A 22,983-nucleotide genomic window follows, 5' to 3' on the forward strand; every position below is an offset into this window, starting at 1 on the left:
GGAATGCAAAAGCCCAGAACTGCAGCATGCTTTACAGCACATGTGTCAAACTCAAGGCCCGCGGGCCACATCCGGCCCGCCATACAATTATATCCGGCCCGCGAAATCGTTTTATATATCTGTTTTTAATGGCCCTGTGATATGACGCCCCAATAACACACACTACAAATCCCATGATGCAGTGCAATTGCCGCCAACGGCAAGCCGCGGTTCAAGTTCGCGGTCTGTTGATGTATACAACGCTAATATCAAATCAAAGCTAGACCCCAACAATGGCCAAGAGAAAAATTGATTCTGAAAACCGAGGCTTTCAAAGCCGGTGGGAGAATGAGTATATGTTTACTGAAATTGCAGGTAAACCAGTGTGTCTCCTTTGCGGGAGTAATATCGCTGTAATGAAGGAGTATAACCTAAGACGGCACTACGAGACGAAACATGAGAACAAATTCAAAAACCTGAGCGCAGGACAGAAGCTACAAAAGGTAGAGGAGTTGAAGAAGAATTTGACATCCCAGCAGACGTTTTTCACCAAAGCAAAATCACAAAGTGAAGCTGCTGTGAAAGCAAGTTTCATTGTGGCCGAAGAGATTGCCAAATCAGGACGGCCGTTTACCGAGGGGGAATTCGTAAAGAATTGTATGATGAAAGTGTGCGACGTCCTTTGTCCAGATAAAACGCGAGCGTTTGCAAATGTAAGCCTCAGCAGAAACACTGTTGCTAATCGGGTTTGTGAGATGGCGACTGATTTGAAAACACAGTTGATTGAAAGAGCAAAAGATTTTGTTGCATACTCCCTTGCCGTGGATGAAACTACTGACGCGACTGACACTGCACAGCTGGCGATATTTATCCGTGGTGTGGATTCCAATTTGTGCGTAACAGAGGAAATACTGGACATTAAATCGATGCACGGGACAACGAAAGGAGAAGACATCTTTGGAAATGTATTTCAAAGTGTAACCGACATGAAACTGCCGTGGGAAAAACTCGTTGGACTTACAACAGATGGCGCACCTGCTATGTGTGGTGAAAAAAATGGACTGGTGGGAAGGATGCGCTCAAAGATGCGGGAGGAGAACTGTGCCGGTGAGTTGACAGTGTATCACTGCATCATACACCAGGAATCGCTGAGTGCTAAAGTCCTAAAAATGGATCATGTGATGAACACTGTAACACAAACCGTCAACTTTATCAGAGCCCACGGTTTAAATCACCGCCAATTCCAGTCTTTTCTGCGGGAAATAGATAGCGAGTTTGGCGATATGCCATATCATACGGAGGTCCGGTGGCTAAGTCGGGGAAAAGTTCTCAAAAGACACTTTGAGCTGCGAGAGGAAATCTGCCAGTTCATGGACAGTAAGGGGAAAGACTGCACAGTTCTGCGGGATGAAAAGTGGAAATGTGAGTTGGCGTTCCTGGCTGACATAACGTCGCATCTTAGCGCTTTAAACCTTCAACTCCAGGGACGGGAGCACATAATAACCGATATGCATGATGCAGTGAAGGCATTTCAAGTGAAGCTGCGCTTATGGGAGACACAAATGCACCAATGCAACTTGTCTCACTTTCCCTGTTGCCAAGTAATACGGAACCAAGAAAGTGCCACAGTTTTCCCAAATGCCACCTTTGCTGAAAAACTCAGCGCGCTGCGCACTGAGTTCGCACGGCGCTTCAGTGACTTTGAGGCACAGAAAAGTAACTTCGAGCTGCTTCGCAACCCATTTGCAGTCGATGTGGAAACCGCACCTGTAGAAATGCAGATGGAGCTGATAGAACTGCAATGTAACGGGACACTGAAGGCAAAGTACGACACTGCGGGGCCAGCACAGTTCACTCGCTTCATTCCTGAAGCGATGCCGCAGCTCCGCCAACATGCGGCTCGAATCCTGTCCATGTTTGGCAGCACATATCTGTGCGAGCAGCTGTTCTCTGTGATGAAAATTAACAAAACGTCACACAGGAGTCGCCTCACTGATGAACACCTGCAATCGATCCTGAGAATCTTCACAACACAGAACCTAACCCCAAACATAAACGAACTTGTTGCAAAGAAAAGACTCCAAGTATCAGGCTCTGACTAAATAGGACAAGAAAATGGAATGTTATGATTTGTTATGATTATACTTTTGCTTTAAATTCAATTTTTTATTTATATTTTCAGATTTTTTAATATTCCAGCATGTACAGATTTTGAATGTATTGTATTGACAGGATATTTTTTTATGAAGAGCAAAATATTTTAAGTTGAAATGTATTTATTTTGGAATGATATCCTGTATTTTGGTTCATATTAATGGTTAAAAAACATAAATATTTAGTCTGTTAAATAAATGGTTATACTGTTCGGCCCGCGAGTTTTGAGTTTTGGCCCCCTGTGCAATTGAGTTTGACACCCCTGCTTTACAGAGTGAAGATTTTATCTTGCATCTAGCAGGTGGAAGATTATTCTTTAAAACTATTTTAAAGTTTAAAAAAATCTTGGTCTTCTTTTGATCTGGTACTTGGAAATGCAGTTTGAACTTCCCTCTTGCTTCTGGCTTGACCAGTCTCTTTTAACCTTCCATGTCATTATGGTCAGAATTTTTAGAAGGGCTCAGAACCCACAATTGGGGCCAGATTTCTAAAAGAGAGCTCAGTTCCCATAAAGGCACCAAAATAAATAAATAAAAGCATGCTGGTGCCTATGGCATTTGCAGTAAGAAAACTCACTGAAATGTTACTGTGCTTGTCAGGGCCGGTGCAACTACTAGGCGAACTAGGCGGGCGCCTAAAAGCCCACTCAGGCGAAGAGGTGGAGTGGAGGTGAGCTGGGGCGGGGAGGCGCGGGGAGGGTCGCCCGCAGTAATGGCGGGGGGGGGAGGCACACAGGGGAACCGCTTCCCACCCCAGATTACCTCCACTCTGCCTCCTCCGCTGAGCACACAGCCCCCGCTCTAATTCTCCTCCAATCGGCACTGCAGGCCTGGGAGGGGAGGAGAATTAGAGCGGCACCGGCAGGCTCAGTGGAGGAGGCGGAGCGGAGGTGATCTGGGGTGGGCTCCCCGGGCAGGGTTAGCTTCCACGGGTGGGGGCGGCGGGGGACTCCCCAGGCAGGGGCAGCGGGCGGGGTTAGCTGCCATGGAGGGGGGCTCCCTGGGCGGGGTTAGCTGCAGAGGGGGGGTAGCTGCTGCGGGGGGGGCTCCCTGGGTGGGGGGGTGGCGGGCTCCCCGGGTGGGGGTGGCGGGCTGGGTTAGCTGCCACAGTGGGTGGGGTTAGCTGCCGCGGGGGGGCTCCTCTGGTGGGGGGTGGGGGGTCATGGTTAGCTGTCGCGGGGGGGCGGGGTTAGCGGGGTGTGGGGGGGTGGCGCAAGGTGGAAGTTTCGCCTAGGGCACGAAACTTCCTTGCACCGGCCCTGGTGCTTGTAGATTCTTCAGTAAAATGATATACTGTTAAATTCTTTGGTTCCAGGCACATAGGAGTAAACAAGCATTGTATGCTTGCTTACTCCCTTTTCCCCTGAGCAGGCAGATGGGGAGGGGCAGGGACTGACACATGCTGACTGTTCCTGACACACAACTGTCCCATCATTAATACATCCTTTGCTTGTGAGGCAGAAAAGTGCATAATGTGTAACCACTGCTACCCTGAGTAGCTATCTTGCACATTTGAATATACATCATGCTACTACAAGTCACATGAGTGTTGTACAGGATTTAGTCTTAAGTAAACCATTTTTGTACTTCTATGTACCTTCTAGTTCTTGGTTTGGTGCCCATATGCATGTAGCCACTAGCTACAGTCAGGGTATGTCTACACTTGGAGCTCTTGGTGTGATTCCCAGCTTGCATAGACATACTTGCACTAGCTCTCATTGAGGTAGCGCACTAAAAATAGAAGTGTAGCTGGGGTGCCCCAGGAGCAACGAGTGCACAAGCCAGCAAAGTACAAACCTGACTGAAACCTGTGGGTACATATGCCACTCAGCTACTCTATGTTGCTGCTCACTGTTACCCTGGCTGCACTACTGTTTTTAGCATGCTAGCTCAAGGAGAGCAAGTGTGAGTATGTCTATGCGAGCTGGGAATCACACCCCTAACTCCGACTGTAGGCATCACCTCAGAAGTAATAGAATAGCAGACTCTCCTCATATTGTCCAATGATTTCTTAGCAACAAAAACACTTTTCAGTGATTCGTAAAACTAAATACTCCTTTTGCTTACTGAGATTTGGAAGGCAGCTGTTCCATAATTGTGCAGTTTATCTTAAACACCACTGATTTCTGCAATTATACTGTATACTGAAACCCAGAATACTTGGTTTACAAAGTCAGGTCCTTCCATGTTATTTTTTATTTACTGAGTGCACATAAGTACAGAAGTTAGTAAAGGGATCTTGCAGTAAACATTCTTAAAAAACAAAACAAACAAACAACAAAATATACCTTTGGTCTAATCTCCAAAAATGTGTGCTTGCAATTGCACATGGAAAAATGCCTGTGAAACTAAGTGATTATTTGTATGGCTAAAATGGGCATATTAAGCATTCAAATGTACACTATGTATTTACATATTTGTTTGCACAAAATTCTAATTGCATGTATAACCCTAGTAACTACACAAACACATTAGGTGGGTGACTGGATGTGTATTTTTGCATCCACCTTTTTGAAAATCCAAATCCAAATATGTCTTGTAAACTCAGCACTTAGATTTCAAGTAACAAAATTTCTTCTGGGACTTCTTCTAATCCCTCTCATTTGTATCTTCATATTTTTGAAATGAGCTCACTTCAGGTAAATATGTGCCAAATATTTTTTATTTGGCCTTTGAAAATCTGTTAGGGTACAAAAAAGTTACTTTTTCTCTTTTGTCTTTATGTCACACAAGCATGCTTTTGGCTAGGTGTGTGGGCTTGGCAACATGATTTTGTTACAGATAACAGCACAAGGAATTAATTAATACTGCAGGTTGGACTTTGATACATTTTTATTTAAAAGAACTTTATAATCACATTAGAGATTGGCCAAAAAAGAACCTGAAACCAGAACTCGTTCAGATTTCAGAGGAGTATGATTGGAGCGGTGTTGGATTTGTACGCCATCCTCAGGGTTTTGTTACAGAGTAAAATTCAAAACCATAAAGCGGTTCTATTTTTATTCTAATTTGGATGTGGCCAAAATCTCATTAGAATAGTCACTGTAATGAGATTTTGGCCCAATAGAGTTGAAGTCTCTTGAGATTGTTAGTTTGTCTTCAAACCTGAGGCCTAGCATAAACCTGAACCAGAGTTATTTTAAGAAACAATTACTCAAATTGTAAATCATGCTATCTTATTTTTCTCCATTTTGGTTGGTACCATTTGAAAACCAGTGGAGACATTCATTAAACATTCTTTTATCATTACAAACCTTTAACTACCGATTTACACTAGTGTAACGGAGGTCAGAATCTGGCCCCATAGTTGCAGCATATCTGTACTTTCTTCTGGGCAGATACCAACCACATGTTTGAATGTACAGCATAGAGATATTCTCTCTTTTGACCATACTAGAGTACTGAATAAAATTTAAAGAAAATCCTAGTAAAACGAACATTAAGAGCATGCTGATGTCTTAACACTTTGAGTTTATGCCTCCACAGCTTTTCATATGGTACCAACCAAAATATACCTGGAAAAATATAAAATAATATGTTCAGTTTATTCCAGATTTACATCAGTGTAACTGAGATCAGAATATGGGATAGTTTTGAAATCCCTTATGTTCTATACCATACAACCAGCTGCCCCCTACCAAATGTACTCAATTACACAAACAACAAAGATCCACCATGATCATATGCAGGGCCGGTGCAACCACTAGGCGAACTAGGCAGCCGCCTAGGGCGCCTAGTGGTTGAGGGTGCCTAAAAGCCCGCTCAGGCGAGGATGTGGAGTGGAGGTGAGCGGGGGCGCGGGGGCACGGGGAAGGCCGCCTGCAGTAACGGGGGGCGGGGCTGCACGGGGAAACCGCTCCCCGCCCCACCTCCACTCTGCCTCCTCCGCTGAGCACACAGCCCCTGCTCTAATTCTCCTCCAATCGGCGCCGCAAGCCTGGGAGGGGAGGAGAATTAGAGCGGCACCAGCGGGCTCAGCGGAGGAGGCAGAGCGGAGGTGAGCTGGGGCGGGCTCCCTGGGCAGGGTTAGCTTGTGTGTGTGGGGGGAGGGAGGCTCCCCAGGCGGGGTTAGCTGCAGGGGGGGGTAGCTGCTGTGGGGGGGGCTCCCCAGGCAGGGGGGCGGCGGGCTCCCCGGGTGGGGGTGGCGGGCTGGGTTAGCTGCCGCGGCGGGCGGAATTAGCTGCCACAGGGTGGGGGGCTCTTCTGGTGGGGGTGGGTGGGCGTGGTTAGCTGCCACGGGGGGGCAGGGTTAATGAGGTGAGGGGGTGGCGCAAGGTGGAAGTTTCGCCTAGGGCACGAAATTTCCTTGCACCGGCCCTGATCATATGAGCCAAAAATAACAATGTGCCTTAAAAAGTATAGAAGCCTGTTGCATACATTTGCTACAGTAGTTTCAAAGCAATTGCTTTTTATACTTTTCTATGAGAACTCAGACACAAGACTAACCACTTCTTGGAGTCCATGTGCTATTGGTGAATAGACACAGGATAATTTCATGTCTCTGGTTTCCACTAATGGTAACAACATAGAGGGCTTTCGCCTCTGTTCTTTCTCCAAACACTCCACAGATACCCTGGTCTGGTGGTACATCTTTAGTCCTATGTTGACTTTTTTCATAGATTCCAAGGCCAGAAGGGACCACTATGATTATCTAGTCTGACCTCCTGTATAACACTGGCCTGCACTCCCCCAAAATAATTCTTAGAGCAGATCTTCTAGAAAAACATCCGACTTAAGTTGCTCTTGCTGCCCATATCACATGTTTGCTCCAGTACACTAAGTTGCTAAATGATGACTTTCTAATGTGTTCTCACTTCTCTATGTTATTTTGCTTCTCTTATTATTTTCATATTGTAGTTCTACCATATTGCTAAGTGGCTTCTCTTCTGTTTGCCATTTGAGTTGTTACTTTCCCTTTGTGCTTGAAAGGTAACAGTGGTACTTTCTATAATTCAGATGATGAAAGTGCATCCCGGAGTGAATGCTTTCCAACTGAAAAGATACGAAAAATTAGTAAAATGTGAGATTAATTTGGATAATGGGTTAGCTTGCTGTTGCTTGTCACATTCCACTGCCTGCTCCTTCCAAAACCTTAACTGCTATCTGATCTTAATCAGTTCCATATATTAGATTATGTAACTATGACAGTTACATATTTCCCTTAACAAAAATACACATTACTCATACTTTTGAGAGGTCTTTCTCCTGAACCTACAGTACCTATATTTTTACAACTCAGTTAATGCACTTATTGTATTATTGTAGATGAAATCTATCAGTCAAAAATATTTCTGAAAAGTGGGAGAAAAAACACAGGCATGTACTTTAACACACCATTTGTCCTGAAAATATGGTGGAATTACCGAAGTATTCCAATGTGCAGAAGGGAAATGATCAATCTTATGGCCCAGTTCTGCCATTCGTAAGGCAAAACTCCCATTGCCTTTAATGGGAACTTTACCTGGAGAAAAAAACCCTCAAAAAACTAAGGACTGCAGAATTTGGCCCTGGAGTAGTTAATATGGTTGCACGCTATTATTTTGTGAATAGAAATATAAATAAGCATGTAAAACCCAAAGCAGCTTGGGTGCAATAATTTAAATATGCTCTTTATAATTACTTTCTAATTGCTTCTAATAAGTAAACTGTGTGAGTGGCTGCCTGTGTATCAGACTAATGGCCAGTTACACACACCTTAAGAGATGTCTGATGGATCATAAGGAATAGCATAAGGTATTGAAATTGTACATCCTTGAATTTGTAATGTGATTTCCATAAGCACGCCTTTTGTCTATATGATCTCAGCGCTGAGATCTACTGCAGGATTGCACCTACTACAGTATGGAGACTTATACCAGTTATGGGGCAATTGGGTGGCTGTTATGAGACATCAATATTTCTTTGAATCTCATAGAAAAGAAATGTTTTGCAGGAAAGACTGATACCTTCATAGAAACGTCCATTCTAAATTAGATATACACCTCTACCCCGATATAATGTGACCCGATATAACACGAATTCAGATATAATGTGGTATAGCAGTGCTCCGGGGGCGTGGGGCTGTGCACTCCGGCGGATCAAAGCAAGTTCGATATAACGCGGTTTCACCTATAATGCGGTAAGATTTTTTGGCTCCCGAGGACAACGTTATATCAGGGTAGAGGTGTATTTTTAAAAGTTTGGCCTATACATTGTGTTCAGCTACAGTCATCCATTGCTTTGGTATTTATTTATCTGAACAGGTGCGATGCCGGTTTAGCCAGATTGTCTGCAGAGCACAAAATTACGTATGAAAGACTTCAAAGCCTAAGCAAAGACCAACAAGCTTCTAAAATGATCTTGGAATCTAAAATCAAAGAGGCAGAAATACAGGTATGTTGTATAAAACAAGTGATCTTCATAAGAGGGGGAGTTTAACTTCATGAACAAAAACACCATATTGTTAAGCTAATGCCACTGGAGTTGCTGGCTTTCAGAAGAAACATAATCAAGGTCCTGACCATTTTTACTCATTAAAGATCCCATGACACTGTGCAAATGTAGATGCAAATATGTCTGCTCTGGAATCCAGACCAAATCTGAATTGGTACATCCATTTCATCTATTTACATTCTTCTGTTGCTCTAACTGGATAAAGTATTCGTAATTTCCTGTCCCTAAAATATTGTTTAGTGGTTGCTAGTATTGTTCTAATGCCTTCTGTGAGCAACCCCAGTAATGGATGCATTTCAGAAGGGGTTCCCTTTGGGTTAGTCTGTGGCATTCAGCCACAAACCAGGAGTGATGCAGAGCCCCTGCAAGAGCACCAGGAACATTTTGCACCATGCAGGCACAGTTTCCACGGGTGCTGCTCCTTGTGCATTTTTCACGAGCCATTTGGGTTATACAAAATGCTGCATATAAGAAAATAGTTATACAGAATACCATGATGCACCAGCTGATTCCATGGGCGAGTATGGAGGGGGTGTTGCCAAGTCTCTATCTGTTTTACAGCAGACATGCAAGTGAGGGACAAGCTTCTTGCTTGTTCCTGTGCACTAGTGTGACCTCATAGGGGCCACTCACAATCAAAACCTATATCTGTGCAGTAATAATTCTGTCAAACACATCATGTAATCCCATTGAGCTAGCCAGTGGTACTGTAGGTGTATTAGTCACAGAGGAAAATCAGTCCCATGAGACTTCCAACTTCTGTATTTAAACCCTGATCAGAAAAGAGCTCAATAAAGACATTTTCCATGATTCAAGTAGGTTACACTTACAATTTTAAAACATGGGGAAAAAATCTATATTCTGTAACGTACTAATACAGTCTCACTCTTCATGTTACTGTAGTTGAACATTAGCATTTCCATTGTATGCAGTACAAATTTCACACCGATCTAAAGCTTGGCACACAAGAGCAGTCTGATAATTCACTTTTTTCCCTTTTCCACTTTTTTAAAACAATCTGTTCCATTTTAATGAATGCCTCAAATATAGAAGCTGATTTATAGAAATAGATTAGTTTAAGATGCATTTTCTACACCTATATAATTAAAATATTGCTTTAATTTATAAACTCAGATTTCCCATGTATTGAGTAATGCAGGTAGTGAGGTGTACAGCTCTTAAGCAGTAACTTTTAAAATTACAGTTTCACCGAGATTGCCAGCACACTGACTGCTGGTACAGGGCCTGTTCTCTGGATGGGCCACATGTTACCTTCAGTCTTTGTGCGTAACTACCATTGTTGTCAATGAGAATTCAGCACTGGAATGAGGTTGTAACATGACCTGATGTGTGCACATGGACAATAGTAGGAATTGAAGTGTGCCTTTGGGACAAATCCTATTCTCCCCCTCCCCCATACTCTCTCAATGGGTTTGGAAAGCCCAGTAGGTAATGGAAGGAAGAATGCAGGCCTGCCCAAGAGATGTGTACCATGGATAGTACGCCTGAGAGCTATGTCACACAGGGAGGTTTTGGAGGTGGGGTGCGGCTACGTGATATTCCTCACCTGCTCACAAAAAAAAGTCCAGGCAGATGCTCTGACTGCAAAGACACAGCTCCCCCCAGTTGTTGTTGGCTGAGAAATTGTGATCTTAGTAATGCTGCCACTCCAGTTGTGTGGGTTAGTAGATTTTGCATGATGAGGACAGTTTAAAAAACTAAAAGGAAAATTTGCAAGTAGGTTAAAGTTTGGGCCCATCAATTAGAGCAGCGTCCCTTTAAAATCTTATAAGAATTTATGTTCTAAGCACAATGTGTGACGAGTTTGAGGAGAAAAATACTAAACTCAGAATTCTGCTTCAGATTTCTTACCTTCTGAGCAGAGTAGAGCAGTCAATAATGCAACAAGAAGCAAAACTGAAGATTGCCTACAAAGAGAGCAACCAACAGCTCCACCTTCTGGATGTTAAGTGAGTACTTATTGGAAATTTATTGGAAAATTAAATCAAGGGGCTAGACTTGCAAACCTGGAGTAATCCTTATGAGAGGATCTTTGCATGAATGAGGTGTTGGACTGGGACCAAAATGAAGGTACATTAATTTGTACATTTGCTCACTGCTGTAATAATACTCAGTAAGAGCCAGATTTGCAAAGATAATTTGGCTCCTAGAAATGCAGAGAGGCACCTAGTGGATTTTACAGAAGCAGCTAAGTTAGTTCAGCATCTCACTCTTATTGACTTGCAGTGGGAGATCAGCTCCTAACCTGTGTAGATGCTTTTGTAAACCCCACTATGCACCTTTCTGTATTTTAGGCACCTAAATGCTTCTGTAAATCTGGTCATAAACCACTTTGAACTAAATTTGTAAAACATTGTGGGCCAGATGTAAGTATTAAGACCTGGAAAAGAATGTATACTGTGTATACACGTGCAGACAGCCAGACACGGAATTCAATAGGTGTAACAGTTTCAAACTGGCTGTAAATATATATGTGCACATCCAGTTACTGCAACTATCTCAGCACCATGCCAAAATGAGAGAGGCAAATGCATAGGACTTCAAATACTACAGCACATTTAAATATATACATGTAGATCCAAATACTAAAATCTTTATTCAGTCCTTTCCAATCCAAACTCTCATGAGCTTCAAAGACTGTAAAGTGAATGGGATGTCACACTTGTTTCTAGGCTATGGCATTCTATTTCTTGATGGGTCTGCATCGTATATGCCTGAAAATACTGCAACTATATTTTGTGCAATTAATTGCTGTTCTATTACAGTCTCTCATCCTTGATTATCTGAAACAATTAACATAAACCAAGCCCAGCAGTGTGAAATTTCAAAACATTGCATGAATATGCTGTCAAACATGCCATGGAGGAAAAAGGGGATTTTTATGTTGATTGTCATAAAAACTCCACAGTCCAATGATCAAAGAACATGAGATGCTCTTGTATATTTCCAGACATGCTCATTTATTTTATTCTCTTAGATTAAAAGGTGCAGTAGAGGAACTCAGCAGCCAGATATTGTCTGCTCGCAGCTGGTTGGAACAGGAACATGAACGGATTGAAAAAGAGCTTTTACAGAAAATTGATCAGATTTCCTTGGCCCTTAAGGAAAAGACCGTAGGTTTCTGTAATAAAAGAATAAAATGTTCTGAAAATACTTCTAGAGACGTATACAAGCAAATGTTGCTGAGTTGGCATTTGGTGGGATTTTCAGAAGTGTTCAATATGGGCATAAGTCTGCTGCTGTTGATGCAATGATAAAATTCCCATTGATTGGGAACTTTTGAAACCCACCCAATAATGATAGATAAATCTGAACACTACTTTTAAATTTACAAATATTGTATCTTACAAATAAAATGAAGAAAAAGCAGCTTACAGTGACCAAGCCAATTTGAGAATTTTTATTAACTATATTTTATAACTGCATAAGATTTTAAATCTTGTATAGAAAATGATAAGTAAGCATTGCCACTTGTTGCATCTCTAGGGAATGAACAGTTTATTACCCAAAGAATTTGGTAATTTATTACTCAAAGAATAACCAAACATAATTATTTTCATTGATCCCAGGAAATGAGTGAAAGGGCCATAGAGATGAGATTCAGCCAGATGTCAGAGAAACTTGATAAAATAGAAGAAATACAAAAAATAACCATGGAAGAACATGGAACAAAACAGGCTGAAGAGAAGATAAATATTCGAATCAGCAAGCTTCAGATGGAGATTAATGAAGATATAAAAGAAATGAAAGCTGAAGTTAATGCTGGTAGGATCACTACTATCGAGCTCTGTACTCTGAATTCTGCTACCATAATGTAGCTATGATAATAATACTAATTTGCATTAATGTATGTTTGATCTGAGGATCTCAAAGCTCTTTACCAACGTTGGGACCGATTTTTCAACTGGGTGCATAACGGATGTACCTACAAAACCGTGCATGTACCTGTTGCATCCACAGTTATCTGCACTGTGGGTGAGATTCCTACAAAGCCCAGAGTGAAACCCAATTAGCTTTAGATTTCTTGTTGTCGTTTTCTTTGTCTTTAGAAAACAGAAGAATTCAATAGTCTGTTGAGGGAGTAGCAAGGGAAGAGGGTGTGGACTTGTGCTTGCCAACAGCTCCTGGCTGCCATAATGTGTATATCGGCACAGCTCCATTGACTTCAATGGAATTTCACACATCTACACCAGCAGAGAATATGGCCCAGTGTCTGTCTTTATTAGGGACATTTGCTCTACTGATAATGAAAAATGCACTGTTATATGTTGTAATCTTGAATTTTACTTTCTAATGTTCTTTAGTTTTAATAATGCTAATTCAATTTTTTATCTGTAATTAGGGTTTGCGGCTATCTACGAGAGCATTGGGTCCCTAAGGGAAGTTCTAGAAGCCAAAATGAAACTTGACAGGGATGAGCTACAGAAGCAGATTCACCAAAAGAAGCAGGAAGTTCCGACATAGGGAGAGTCGAGACCATGACTGATGACAAGATTTATTCAGAGAGAAGAGCATTTATGTGTCTAAATAGGCTATAACATCATTCCAATTTGTAATTAAGTGAATGTACCAAACAACATGCTTCTGTTCCACAGGTGTGTGTTTACTGTAAGCGGTAAATGCAAGCTTTTAATAGCTAAGCTGATAAATAGTTTTTATGGGGCAAAGCTCTAGCTCACCATTGTCTTACTCCAGTTGATTTCAGTGGAGTTACAGCTGTTTAAAAGTGGAGTAACACATTGGTGAATGTGATGCCAAATTTGTTAAAGGAGCCTCAGTGCTACCTCCACTTTTGTGGGTTTTGAAATATTAGCACTTGTACCCATAGTTAATTGCTCTGTTGAAAAGTCAAGCCTTAACAGGTCAATGTCACTTTGCAATTCACCACCTTGCCAGATCTTTCTCCCATTGAAGTCACTGGAAATGTTCCCATTAACTTCAATGGGAGCAGAACTGGCTTCTAACAGACCAGTTTTTAAAATCCAATACCATCAGAGAATGACACCTTTGCTTCATTAAAATAAATCTTGTGTGTGTGCCTGCATGTGTGTTAACTATATAGTATTATATTTTGTAGTTGTAGGCTAACAATAATCCATTTGAGCAACACAAGCAACTTAACATGTCGTTCGAAGTCCTTAGATATTGTGATCTTTCTAATTAATATCTAGATAGGGCTGAGATGGGGTGAAGGATAGTGTATACAGTATTTTATTGTAAGTTTTAATATCAGTTGTGTTCTTGTGCATTATTTCATTATGTCAGTGTAAACTTTGAGGGTTTTGCTGTCAGTGGAGAAAGTGATCATTCAAATAATTCTGGAGAACATGATGTAAAAATAAGATGCATTTTGATGTATCTTCAAATGTTTTATGGTCTACTAGGAATTTTTATTGCTGATGTAAGACAACTGACTCTTCAAATTTAATTTATTTAGGTAGGTTTTAATAATTTAGCATGGATAAGTAGATTTGAATTAGTATTGCATTTACAAAATTTCCAAAGAATATTTTCATCTCTTAATGTACTTTATATTACACTGGTGCTTATTTCAATTTCCATAATAGATTACACAATGAAAATTAGCACCAGCACTGTGTAGTAATCTAGATGGGAAAACAAGTATTTTATATATTCATTCAGGGCCTAATCCTGCTCCCTTTATCATCAAGTGGTGCAGGATCAAGCCATCACTCAGAATATATGGCCTGATCCAAAATCCATTGAAGTCAATAGGAGTCTGCAATGGCTTCAATAGGCTTTTGCCCAGACCCATATTGCCAAATGCTGGTGCCATTGAACTGTCAGTGGCAAACTCCCAATGACTTCTATGGGCCAAAGGTGAGGAACAAATAGTACAACATTTAAGGCCCCAATCCTGCAAGGTCTTAAAACCCATTGATTTCAGTAGGACAATGCCCAGTGTGTAACAGTAAGTAAATGCATAAGTCTTTGCTGGATCAAGGGCTAAATTAGCATTTGCTGCCAATATAGCCAAAAGTGTTAACATATTATAGAACCTTAAAACTTTACAACTTTGATTTCCAATGCTCTCTAATGGCAAAAAAGACTCTTTTAGTCCCACTTTGTGTCACCCAGTTGGCCACCTGCTGTGAAATATAATTAAAATGGCAGCTAGAGATAAGATTCCTGTTCACTGGGAGGAGATGGTTAAAACATTTAAGGTATTTCTTAAAAGTTGTTTTTAAAATTCCTTTTCTTGATGTCCGTTTACCTATCTAGTCAATATTTAGCCATATGCGGTGGAGAAGAAATCATTTCGTTTTGTAACCCTCTCCCCCACAAAAGATATTTTTCTTCTATAATAGCAAACCTGTAACAAAATGAATCTTACAGGAAATGAACAATCATACGGTAAGTCAGAGAAACAATTTATATATGATTTTAATAAAAATGTTTCTCTTGTAAAACCTTGTGTGATCCAGCCCATACAAACAACAGCTGATTACTTGACTTTTGCTTTTGAAAACAGTTTTTTCCCTAAAGGTGAATAAAGGGACATTGTCAGGGCAAAAATTATATCTTTCTAAAATAATATCCATATCCATGTTACTAAATAATAACATTAGACCAGTGTCTCAAAACTTCAGGGGTGGGTTCCAGGCAGGTATGAGTGAGAGAACAAAAACCCTGTGGGCAGAGAGAGAAAGCTACCTGACCTGGATCTACATTGCCCTCTGCAACCATGCAGGTAAAACTCTCCCTCTCACCTTTCCCTCTTTCTTCTATGATTGCTCCTTACTGCAACCAGTTCTGGGAGCAGCGGACATATACAGGGTTACAGGTTCAGTCAGTAGTCCACTGATCCATGTTTCTCCTGCCTGCTGCTGTGGTACTCAACTCAGCCATAACAACATGTGCAGTTCAGTTCAGGCAGGATGTGGTCTGTGATTAGTGTGGGAGAGGAGAGAAAGAGCTTGCAGGGATGTGCAGCAAAAAAGAGAGAGCCAAAGAGGGAAAAAACAAGACTGGAGCAGGGGGGAGGAACTGGCTGAAAGGATAGCAGAGAAGAAGACAATGGACAGAAGTAAGGACATACAATGGCAACAGTTTTGGGGCATGGTGGGAGGACTCATGGAAGGGGATCTGCTGATGCATCGCAACAGGGGTTTCAACAAAATAAAGCTGGGAGCTACGGGGTTGGATTACTAACACAGAAAATGTACAAACCAAATTAATTTATCATTTATACTCCTTGTTTGTTCTCTGCATTTCATGCTGCTTGAAGAAGAGAAATAGAGAAGTTGTTTTTACTTTTTCTCCAGTCAGCTTCCCTTTCTGGTTCTCCTGCACAAGCAGGTGCTGAACAGCTTGTTTGCAAACTCTGCAGGGGAATATTAATCCTTTCAAAATAATGTTTGAGATTTTCAAAGCAGTGTATTTGGGACGCACATCTTCTGTTCATTTCAACTGAAGATGTTTGGTGAAATCCACTTCTCTGAAAATCTCAGCAACCTGTCTCCTTTGAAATAAATACACAGACACAAGGATATTTCTATTGATGCTGCTAGGTATTCTAAAACCTTGCTTTTGCAAAACTAAAATTTGCTTCTAAATTGACTTTACAAAGTCTCTGTAAAACCAAGAGGAAGAGGCTTCAGTCATTATACAATGGAGCGACTCCTTCTGGTTTTTAGTGTCATTCTGCCATCATGTGGCCCCTTCATTTTGCTCAATGGGGGGACATCCCTTTCTGTAGCAGCAGAGTGGTTCTGACAGTTGAAATAGTGTTGTTCCTCTGGTGAGTGCAGGTTTTAGGAGGCAGAAACTATTCCTTCTGTATGGCACAGAACCCTGTCCGGAGTTGGAGTTAGGAATGGAACAGGTAGTGGGATGAGTTAGGGTTGAACTGGAGGGTTTCCAGAGAGTAGCTTTTCCTCAGTGGCTCAACTCTATGGGTATGTCTACACTACGAAATTAGGTCGAATTTATAGCAGTCGGTTTTTTAGAAATAGTTTTTATACAGTTGATTTTGTGTGTCCCCACACAAAATGCTCTAAGTGCATTAAGTCAGCGGACTGCGTCCACAGTACTGAGGCTAGCATCAACTTCCGGAGCGTTGCACTGTTGGTAGCTATCCCACAGTTTCCGCAGTCTCTGCCACCCATTGGAATTCTGGGTTGAGATCCCAATGCTTGATGGGGCAAAAACAGCGTCACGGGTGATTCGTTGTCAGGCCGCCCCTCACTCCCCTCTGCCGTGAAAGCAACGACAGACAATCGTTTTGCACCTTTTTTCCTGGGTTACCTGTGCAGATGCCATACCATGGCAAGCATGGAGCCTGCTCAGCTCACCGTCACCATACGTCTCCTGGGTGTTGGCAGATGTGGGACTGCATTGCTACACAGCAGCAGCTCATTGCCTTTTGGCAGCAGACAGTGCATTACGATTGGTAGCTGTCATCGTCATATTCCTGGGTGCTCTTTTAGCCAACCTCGATGAGGTCGGTCAGGGGCGCCTGGGCAAACATGTGAGTGACTCAGCCAGGTCATTCCCATCTTCTGCCGATCATCCAGGAGATGACGATGGCTAGCAGTCCTACTGCACCGTCTTCTGGCGAGCAGCCAGGAGATGAAGATGGCTAGCAATCGTAATGCAGCATCTTCTGCTGAGCACCCAGGAGATGATGATGGCTAGCAGTCTTACTGCACCATCTGCTGCCAGCCTAAGATGTAAAAGATAGATGGAGTGGATCAAAACAAGAAATAGACCTGATTTGTTTTGTATTCATTTGCTTCCTCCCTCCCTCCCTCCGTGAAATCAACGGCCTGCTAAACCCAGGGTTTTGAGTTCAATCCTTGAGGGGGCCATTCTGTGTGACAGTTGTTTGTGTTTCTCCTTGATGCAAAGCACCCCCTTTGTTGATTTTAATTTCCTGTAAGCCAGGTCGTCAGTCGCCCCTCCCTCTAAATAATAATAGAGCAACGGCAGACAATCGTTTCGCGCCTTTTTCAGCCCAGAAGCCATAGCACTGGAATCATGGAGCCTGCTCAGATCACCGCGGCAATTCTGAGCACATTAAACACCATGCGCATGATCCTGGAGTATGACTTTCCAAGGAAGATTCCTCCCCAGCTTTCCCTCTACCATGGATCTCTCCAGCAACCAGCCTGAGTATCTTAGGCTGGAAACTGGGTTTGCCCCATACAGCTTGATCCTGGTCCTACAGAAATCAGTACAGTTTTGACTGAGCTAACCTAAATTAGGACTTCAGGATTTGGCTCTTAATGTGAGGATTAACAGCAGAGGGCATACATGAGGCCTTCTGCCCTGGGGTAAATGACACAGTTAGTGAATTGAAAGGTCCATAGGATTATTAAGAAGATTTTTTTTCTGGCCATTAATCTTGCATGAATGGGGAGAGGTTGGAAAAGAGGAACCTGGCATTTCTCAGGACTATGTGAGCTGCAAAAGCCAGAATACTTTTTACTCATAAAGAGAGAGAGCAGCAGGCCTCAGAGAGAACTTACTAAATCCTGATGTAGTTGACTCCAGATACTAATGTAGGGGCTTGAGGTATGAGTAGGCCCATCGTTATGTCCCCTGAAGGAAGCTCACAGGCCTTAGAAGAGCATCCACAGGGGGGGAGAGATTAGGTGGAAGTATATTTACCATCTCACAGCCTGTAGGAACCAGATATTTTCTAACTTTGGAAATAGTTTGGTCCAGGATAAGCTCAGGGATGGGCAAAGGTTGGGAGGTGGGAGTTTTTGGTAACTTTTTCCAAACTGGTTCACCCTTCCTTCCTGCCGAATTTACAGAAATGCCAATGATGGCCGTGACCACAAATGTTCTCCCTTAGGAGTCGCCCATTTCAATATGTTTGTGTTTTATGCTGCTGTGGTGGCTTATGGCAGTACAGGGAGGCTTTCATAGCACTGTGAGGGCTTCTGGCCATATGGGGAGGTTCTCATAGTGCTACAATGGCTTCTGGTGGTACGGGGAGGCTTTCATAGCACTACGATGGCTTGTGGTGGTCCAGGGAAACTTTTATAGCTCTGTAATGGCTTGTGGCAGTCGGGGAAGGCTATCATAGCACTATGATGGCTTCTGGAAATATGGGAGGCTTTCACAGTGCTGTGATGGCTTCTGATAATACAGGGAGGATTTCCTATCACTATGATGGCGTGTGGAGGCAGGGCCGCCCAGAGGATTCAGGGGGCCTAGGGGCTTCCAACGGCGGGGGGCCCCCGCCGCCGAATTGCCGCCAAAGACCCGGCACTTGGGCAGCCGGTCCCGGGGCAGAAAGATCCCCCTGCCGCGGGTCTTCAGGGCACTTCGGCAGCGGGTCCCGGAGTGGAAGGACCCCCCACCGCCGAATTGCAGCTGAAGACCCGGAGCAGAAGAAGCTCCGGGGGCCCAGGCCCTGCGAGAGTTTTCCGGGGCCCCTGGAGCGAGTGAAGGACCCCGCTCCAGGGGCCCTGAAAAACTCTCGTGGGGGCCCCTGTGGGGCCCGGGGCAAATTGCCCCATTTGCCCCCCCTGGGCGGCCCTGTGTGGAGTTCTGGCGAAGCTTCCATAGCCCTCCGATGGCTTCTGGCAGTACGGGGAGGTTTTCATAGCACTGCAGGACTTCTGGCAGCATGGGGAGGCTTTGTTACCCAAAACTTTAGACGCTAATTAAGTTACCTACAAGTTTGTCTAATTTTAACAAAAGGGGTAAATAAGATTGTGGCTCGCCCTAAAGGAATTGCCAGAGTGTTAACAGGGGGCTTGTCTCTGACCCGCAGAGGGCTCCCCAGAGCAGGCTAGTCTTGCTGACCTCTGAAAGGACAGGGATACAGCCTTCCGCTCAAGGATGGACACACAAGCAGTAACTCTTCGAAAACAAAGGAATTATTTATTTAGAGGAAATAAGTGGTTACAATGTAGTAAATGAAGCAAGAAAGGATACATAGAGCATAGTAAAATGCAATAGAATTGCATTAAAGAATTAAAGCAGTGCAATAAAATAAAAGACACAGACTACATAGGATATCTTAACACATACGAGAAATAAAGCGGTTTCAATGTAACAAGCAAATAGAGGTCCTGTATCCATAAAGGCTTTTAGTCTTAATGATATAATTTAACCTCGTACTTAATACAATGCGATATATGCAGCCCCTATATACACATCTGAGAAACCATTACTGCATTCACAGATTAAAACATTTACTTAACATCAACATTAATACTTAACACCTGACATTTAATATCCTGTGAGTTGTAACAGCCGCCGCGGTCACCGCCCCCCAAGTGTTAGCGCCCTAGGCCACCACTTAGGTCGCCTAATGGGTTGTGCCGGCCCTGGCTGTGCCATCTGTAAGATGGACTTATCATTTCAAACATGAGAACAGTGAGTGATTAACACTTCAAATGCAGTAACAGCATGATGAAACAATTCCCACAGACTGGCATAGGAATAAAAATCTTATAAAAACAGACTCTAAAGACTGAAAACTTTGAGTCTGGTTCTGCAACCACCCTCCAGGAGCATCGGATGCGCATCTGACAAGGACTCGGCTCCACCCTCGTGTGCAGGCTAACTGGCCAGTACTCTGCCATGAGCAACTTCTAGGCTGGTAACTATAACCACTCTGCAGAACTTGTATGAATGAGTATGTGAATGAATAAAGAATGGTAGTGAAATAATATTGAATTGCATATCCTGATTTCTCACTCTTTCTCTGTATTGACAATAAACCTGGCATTTTGCCTCATTCCTCTTCTAAGATCCTGTTGGTATTATTTTATTAGTGTAACAATTCCATTTATTGGAGAGGAATAAAGTCATGTTCTCACAATCTGGTGGTATCACCTTGCCCCTTAAATATGAAAGGACCAATGCAGCAGTTTGTGCAAAATGAGCTGGCATACAGGGGCGGCAAGTTGTGTGGGTCCGTGGTGCCCAGGCTCCAGCAAATTCAGGGCCCGGGGAGCCCAGCTCTACCAATGTTCAGGGCTGCGTCTCTCCCCAGGCCCTGCCTGCTGCCCCGCGATCCTCCCCCGGAGCATCCTCCGGCCCTGCCTGCTGCCCCCCCGCGCTTCCCTTGAGCATCGCTGCCTGTCATGGGCAGCTTCCCCCTGCAGCTTCGTGCTGCGCTCCCTCACCAGCTGCTGCCACAGCCAGCTACAATGGAGTGGCACCGGGGGCAGGCTGAGGCGACTGCTGCGCCTGCAGAGGGAGGAGGGGAGGAGACACCTTGCAGCAGCCCCCGCTCCCTGTCAGGTGACTACGAGTCGACTCTGGGCTGGGTGGTGGGCTTATCCTGGCTGGAGCTTCTGAGCAGCAGCCTGGGGGGGCTTAGGTGAGTATCATGCTGGGAGAGGGACCGGGGGGAGACCGGGGAGGGGCCCCCCTCTCTCCTCCCCTTGAGCTTGCCTCTGCCAGCTGGGAGAGGGCTGGGAGGAGTCCTCCTCTCTGGCCTCCCACCCCAGCCCCAGGGCAGCCTGCCTGCTGCACCCCAAACTCCTCATCCCTGACCCAGCCCCATGACTTGCACCCCTCCTGCACCCCGACCCTCTGTCCCAACCCGGAGCCCACACCCAGCACCCAACCCCCCCAAAGCCCGCACCCAGCACCCCAACCCCTGTCCCGCACCCCCTCCTGCATCCCAACCCCTTTCTGAGCTCAGAGCCCGCACCCAGCACCCAAACTCCTTCCCAGAGCCTGTACCCCCCACCCAAACTCTCCCACAGCCTGCACCCCAAACCCCCTCCCGCACCCAAACTCCCTCCCGGAGCCTTAGGCAGATGTGTGTGTGTGTGTGTGGGGGGGGGGGACTTGGATACATTCTAAGTACCACCAAAAATTATACAAACCTGCCACCCCTGCTGGCATACATTACCTGTTCACAGGTCCTACTCATCTTCTCTTCTGATTTTCACACCCACTTCCCTGGTGGAGGTAGTGGAGGCTTATGAAAGAGTATTTCTGCCCTCATGTGGTCTCTGTTCCCCAAATGGTGTTTGTAGCGGGGTGGTCACCCACTCCAGCCCTGGAAGGGTCAAAGCCAGCCCTGGGAGAGGGCTGTGGCAGGGGAAAAGCGGGGCTGATTGGGGGAAGCAGCCTCAGCTGGGGGCCATGCCCCAATCAGGGTTCAGCTGGCCCTATAAGGGCCAGTGAAGCCAAGCACTGACACAGTCTCCTATAGTTGTTGAGGGAGATGGGCAGGGCCGGCTTTAGGCCAATTCCACCAATTCCCCCGAATCGGGCCCCGCGCCTAAGAGGGCCCCGCGCCCAGTGGCAGGGCCGCTGGGGTGGGGGCAAGTGGCCGAGAATCCCTTCCCTGGCTAGAGGCTCCTTTTTAATTTTTACTCACCCGGCAGCGCTCCGGGTCTTCGGCGGCACTTCAGCGACGGGTCCTTCACTCGCTCTGGGTCTTTGGCAGCACTTCGGCGGCAGGTCCTTCAGTGCCACCGAAGACCCGGAGCGAGTGAAGGACTCACCGCCAAAGACTAGGAGCGCCCCACGTTTTTTTTGCATGTTTTTTTTTTCCAGTCATCCCTGCCGGGGCCCCGTCAAAACTGTTCAAATCGGGCCCCGCACTTCCTAAAGCCGGCCCTGGAGATGGGTCTGGTTGCTGGGGAGCTAGATAAGGTACCTGGAGTGGAGCAGGGCTGGGGGAAGGCCAAGGGAGCTGGGGAGCTCTGGCCTCGAAATCCCCCAGGCTGTGGCCTAGTATAAGGCCAAATAGGTACTGGTGTTGCAGGGTCAGCCCAAGGCTAGGCCGAGGCAGCAGGTCCAAACCCCTCCTTGCCTGTGATGAGTGGCTTACACTGCAGTCTGCCCCAGGGAGTGGAGGCTAGTTGGGGACTAGCAGTAGCCTACAGCTGAGGCGAGGTGGGGATAGGTGGTGGGGGTTCCCTGGGGAGGTGAGACCCAGTGAGACTGCAGGGTACTGCAGGGGGCAGCACCCTGGTCTGAAAGGGGCACCGGGGTCCAAGAGGGACTTGGGACTGGGGCGGCTCTAGCTTTTTTGCCACCTGAAGCACGGCAGGCAGGCTCCATTCGGTGGCTTTGGCGTACCCGCCACCAAATTGCCGCCGAATCCGCGGGACCAGTGAACCTCCTGCAGGCAAGCTGCCGAAGGCTGCCTGACTGCCGCCCTCGCAGGGACCAACAGGGCACCCCCCGCAGCTTGCCTCTCCAGGCACACGCTTGGAGCTCTGGTGCCTGGAGCCGCCACTGCTTGGGACCCAGCGGAAAGTGGGACACTGGCCTGCAGAGGGCGCTTCTGGGTCGAAGAGCTAATTCCCAGGATGACTGACAGGAGGCGCCGCAGGGGTGAGTCGCTGCCCCGTTACATTAGCGGTGGAGAATGCAGTCACGGATTGTCTGCCCTGTTACAAGGGGCAGGGCAAAGGACTGTGGGACTATTGCCTGGACACTGCAG

At 45.0% G+C, this 22,983-nt stretch overlaps 1 protein-coding gene across 3 annotated transcripts in view; it reads left to right on the forward strand.

The window, feature by feature from the left end:
- FAM81A (family with sequence similarity 81 member A) overlaps positions 1–15,016 on the forward strand; it is a 31,301-nt gene extending 16,285 nt beyond the window's left edge. For all 3 annotated transcript variants that reach the window (XM_065558282.1, XM_065558284.1, XM_065558283.1), the window contains 5 exons: positions 8,375–8,504; positions 10,428–10,534; positions 11,563–11,698; positions 12,155–12,350; positions 12,928–15,016. In XM_065558282.1, the coding sequence (XP_065414354.1) occupies positions 8,375–8,504; positions 10,428–10,534; positions 11,563–11,698; positions 12,155–12,350; positions 12,928–13,049 (691 nt within the window). In that variant the 3' untranslated portion in view covers positions 13,050–15,016. The remainder of the gene's footprint in view (positions 1–8,374; positions 8,505–10,427; positions 10,535–11,562; positions 11,699–12,154; positions 12,351–12,927) is intronic.
- The last annotated feature ends 7,967 nt before the right edge of the window (positions 15,017–22,983 follow it).

This window comes from Chrysemys picta, chromosome 10 (genome assembly GCF_011386835.1).
Source record: "Chrysemys picta bellii isolate R12L10 chromosome 10, ASM1138683v2, whole genome shotgun sequence".
NCBI lineage: Eukaryota > Metazoa > Chordata > Testudines > Emydidae > Chrysemys > Chrysemys picta.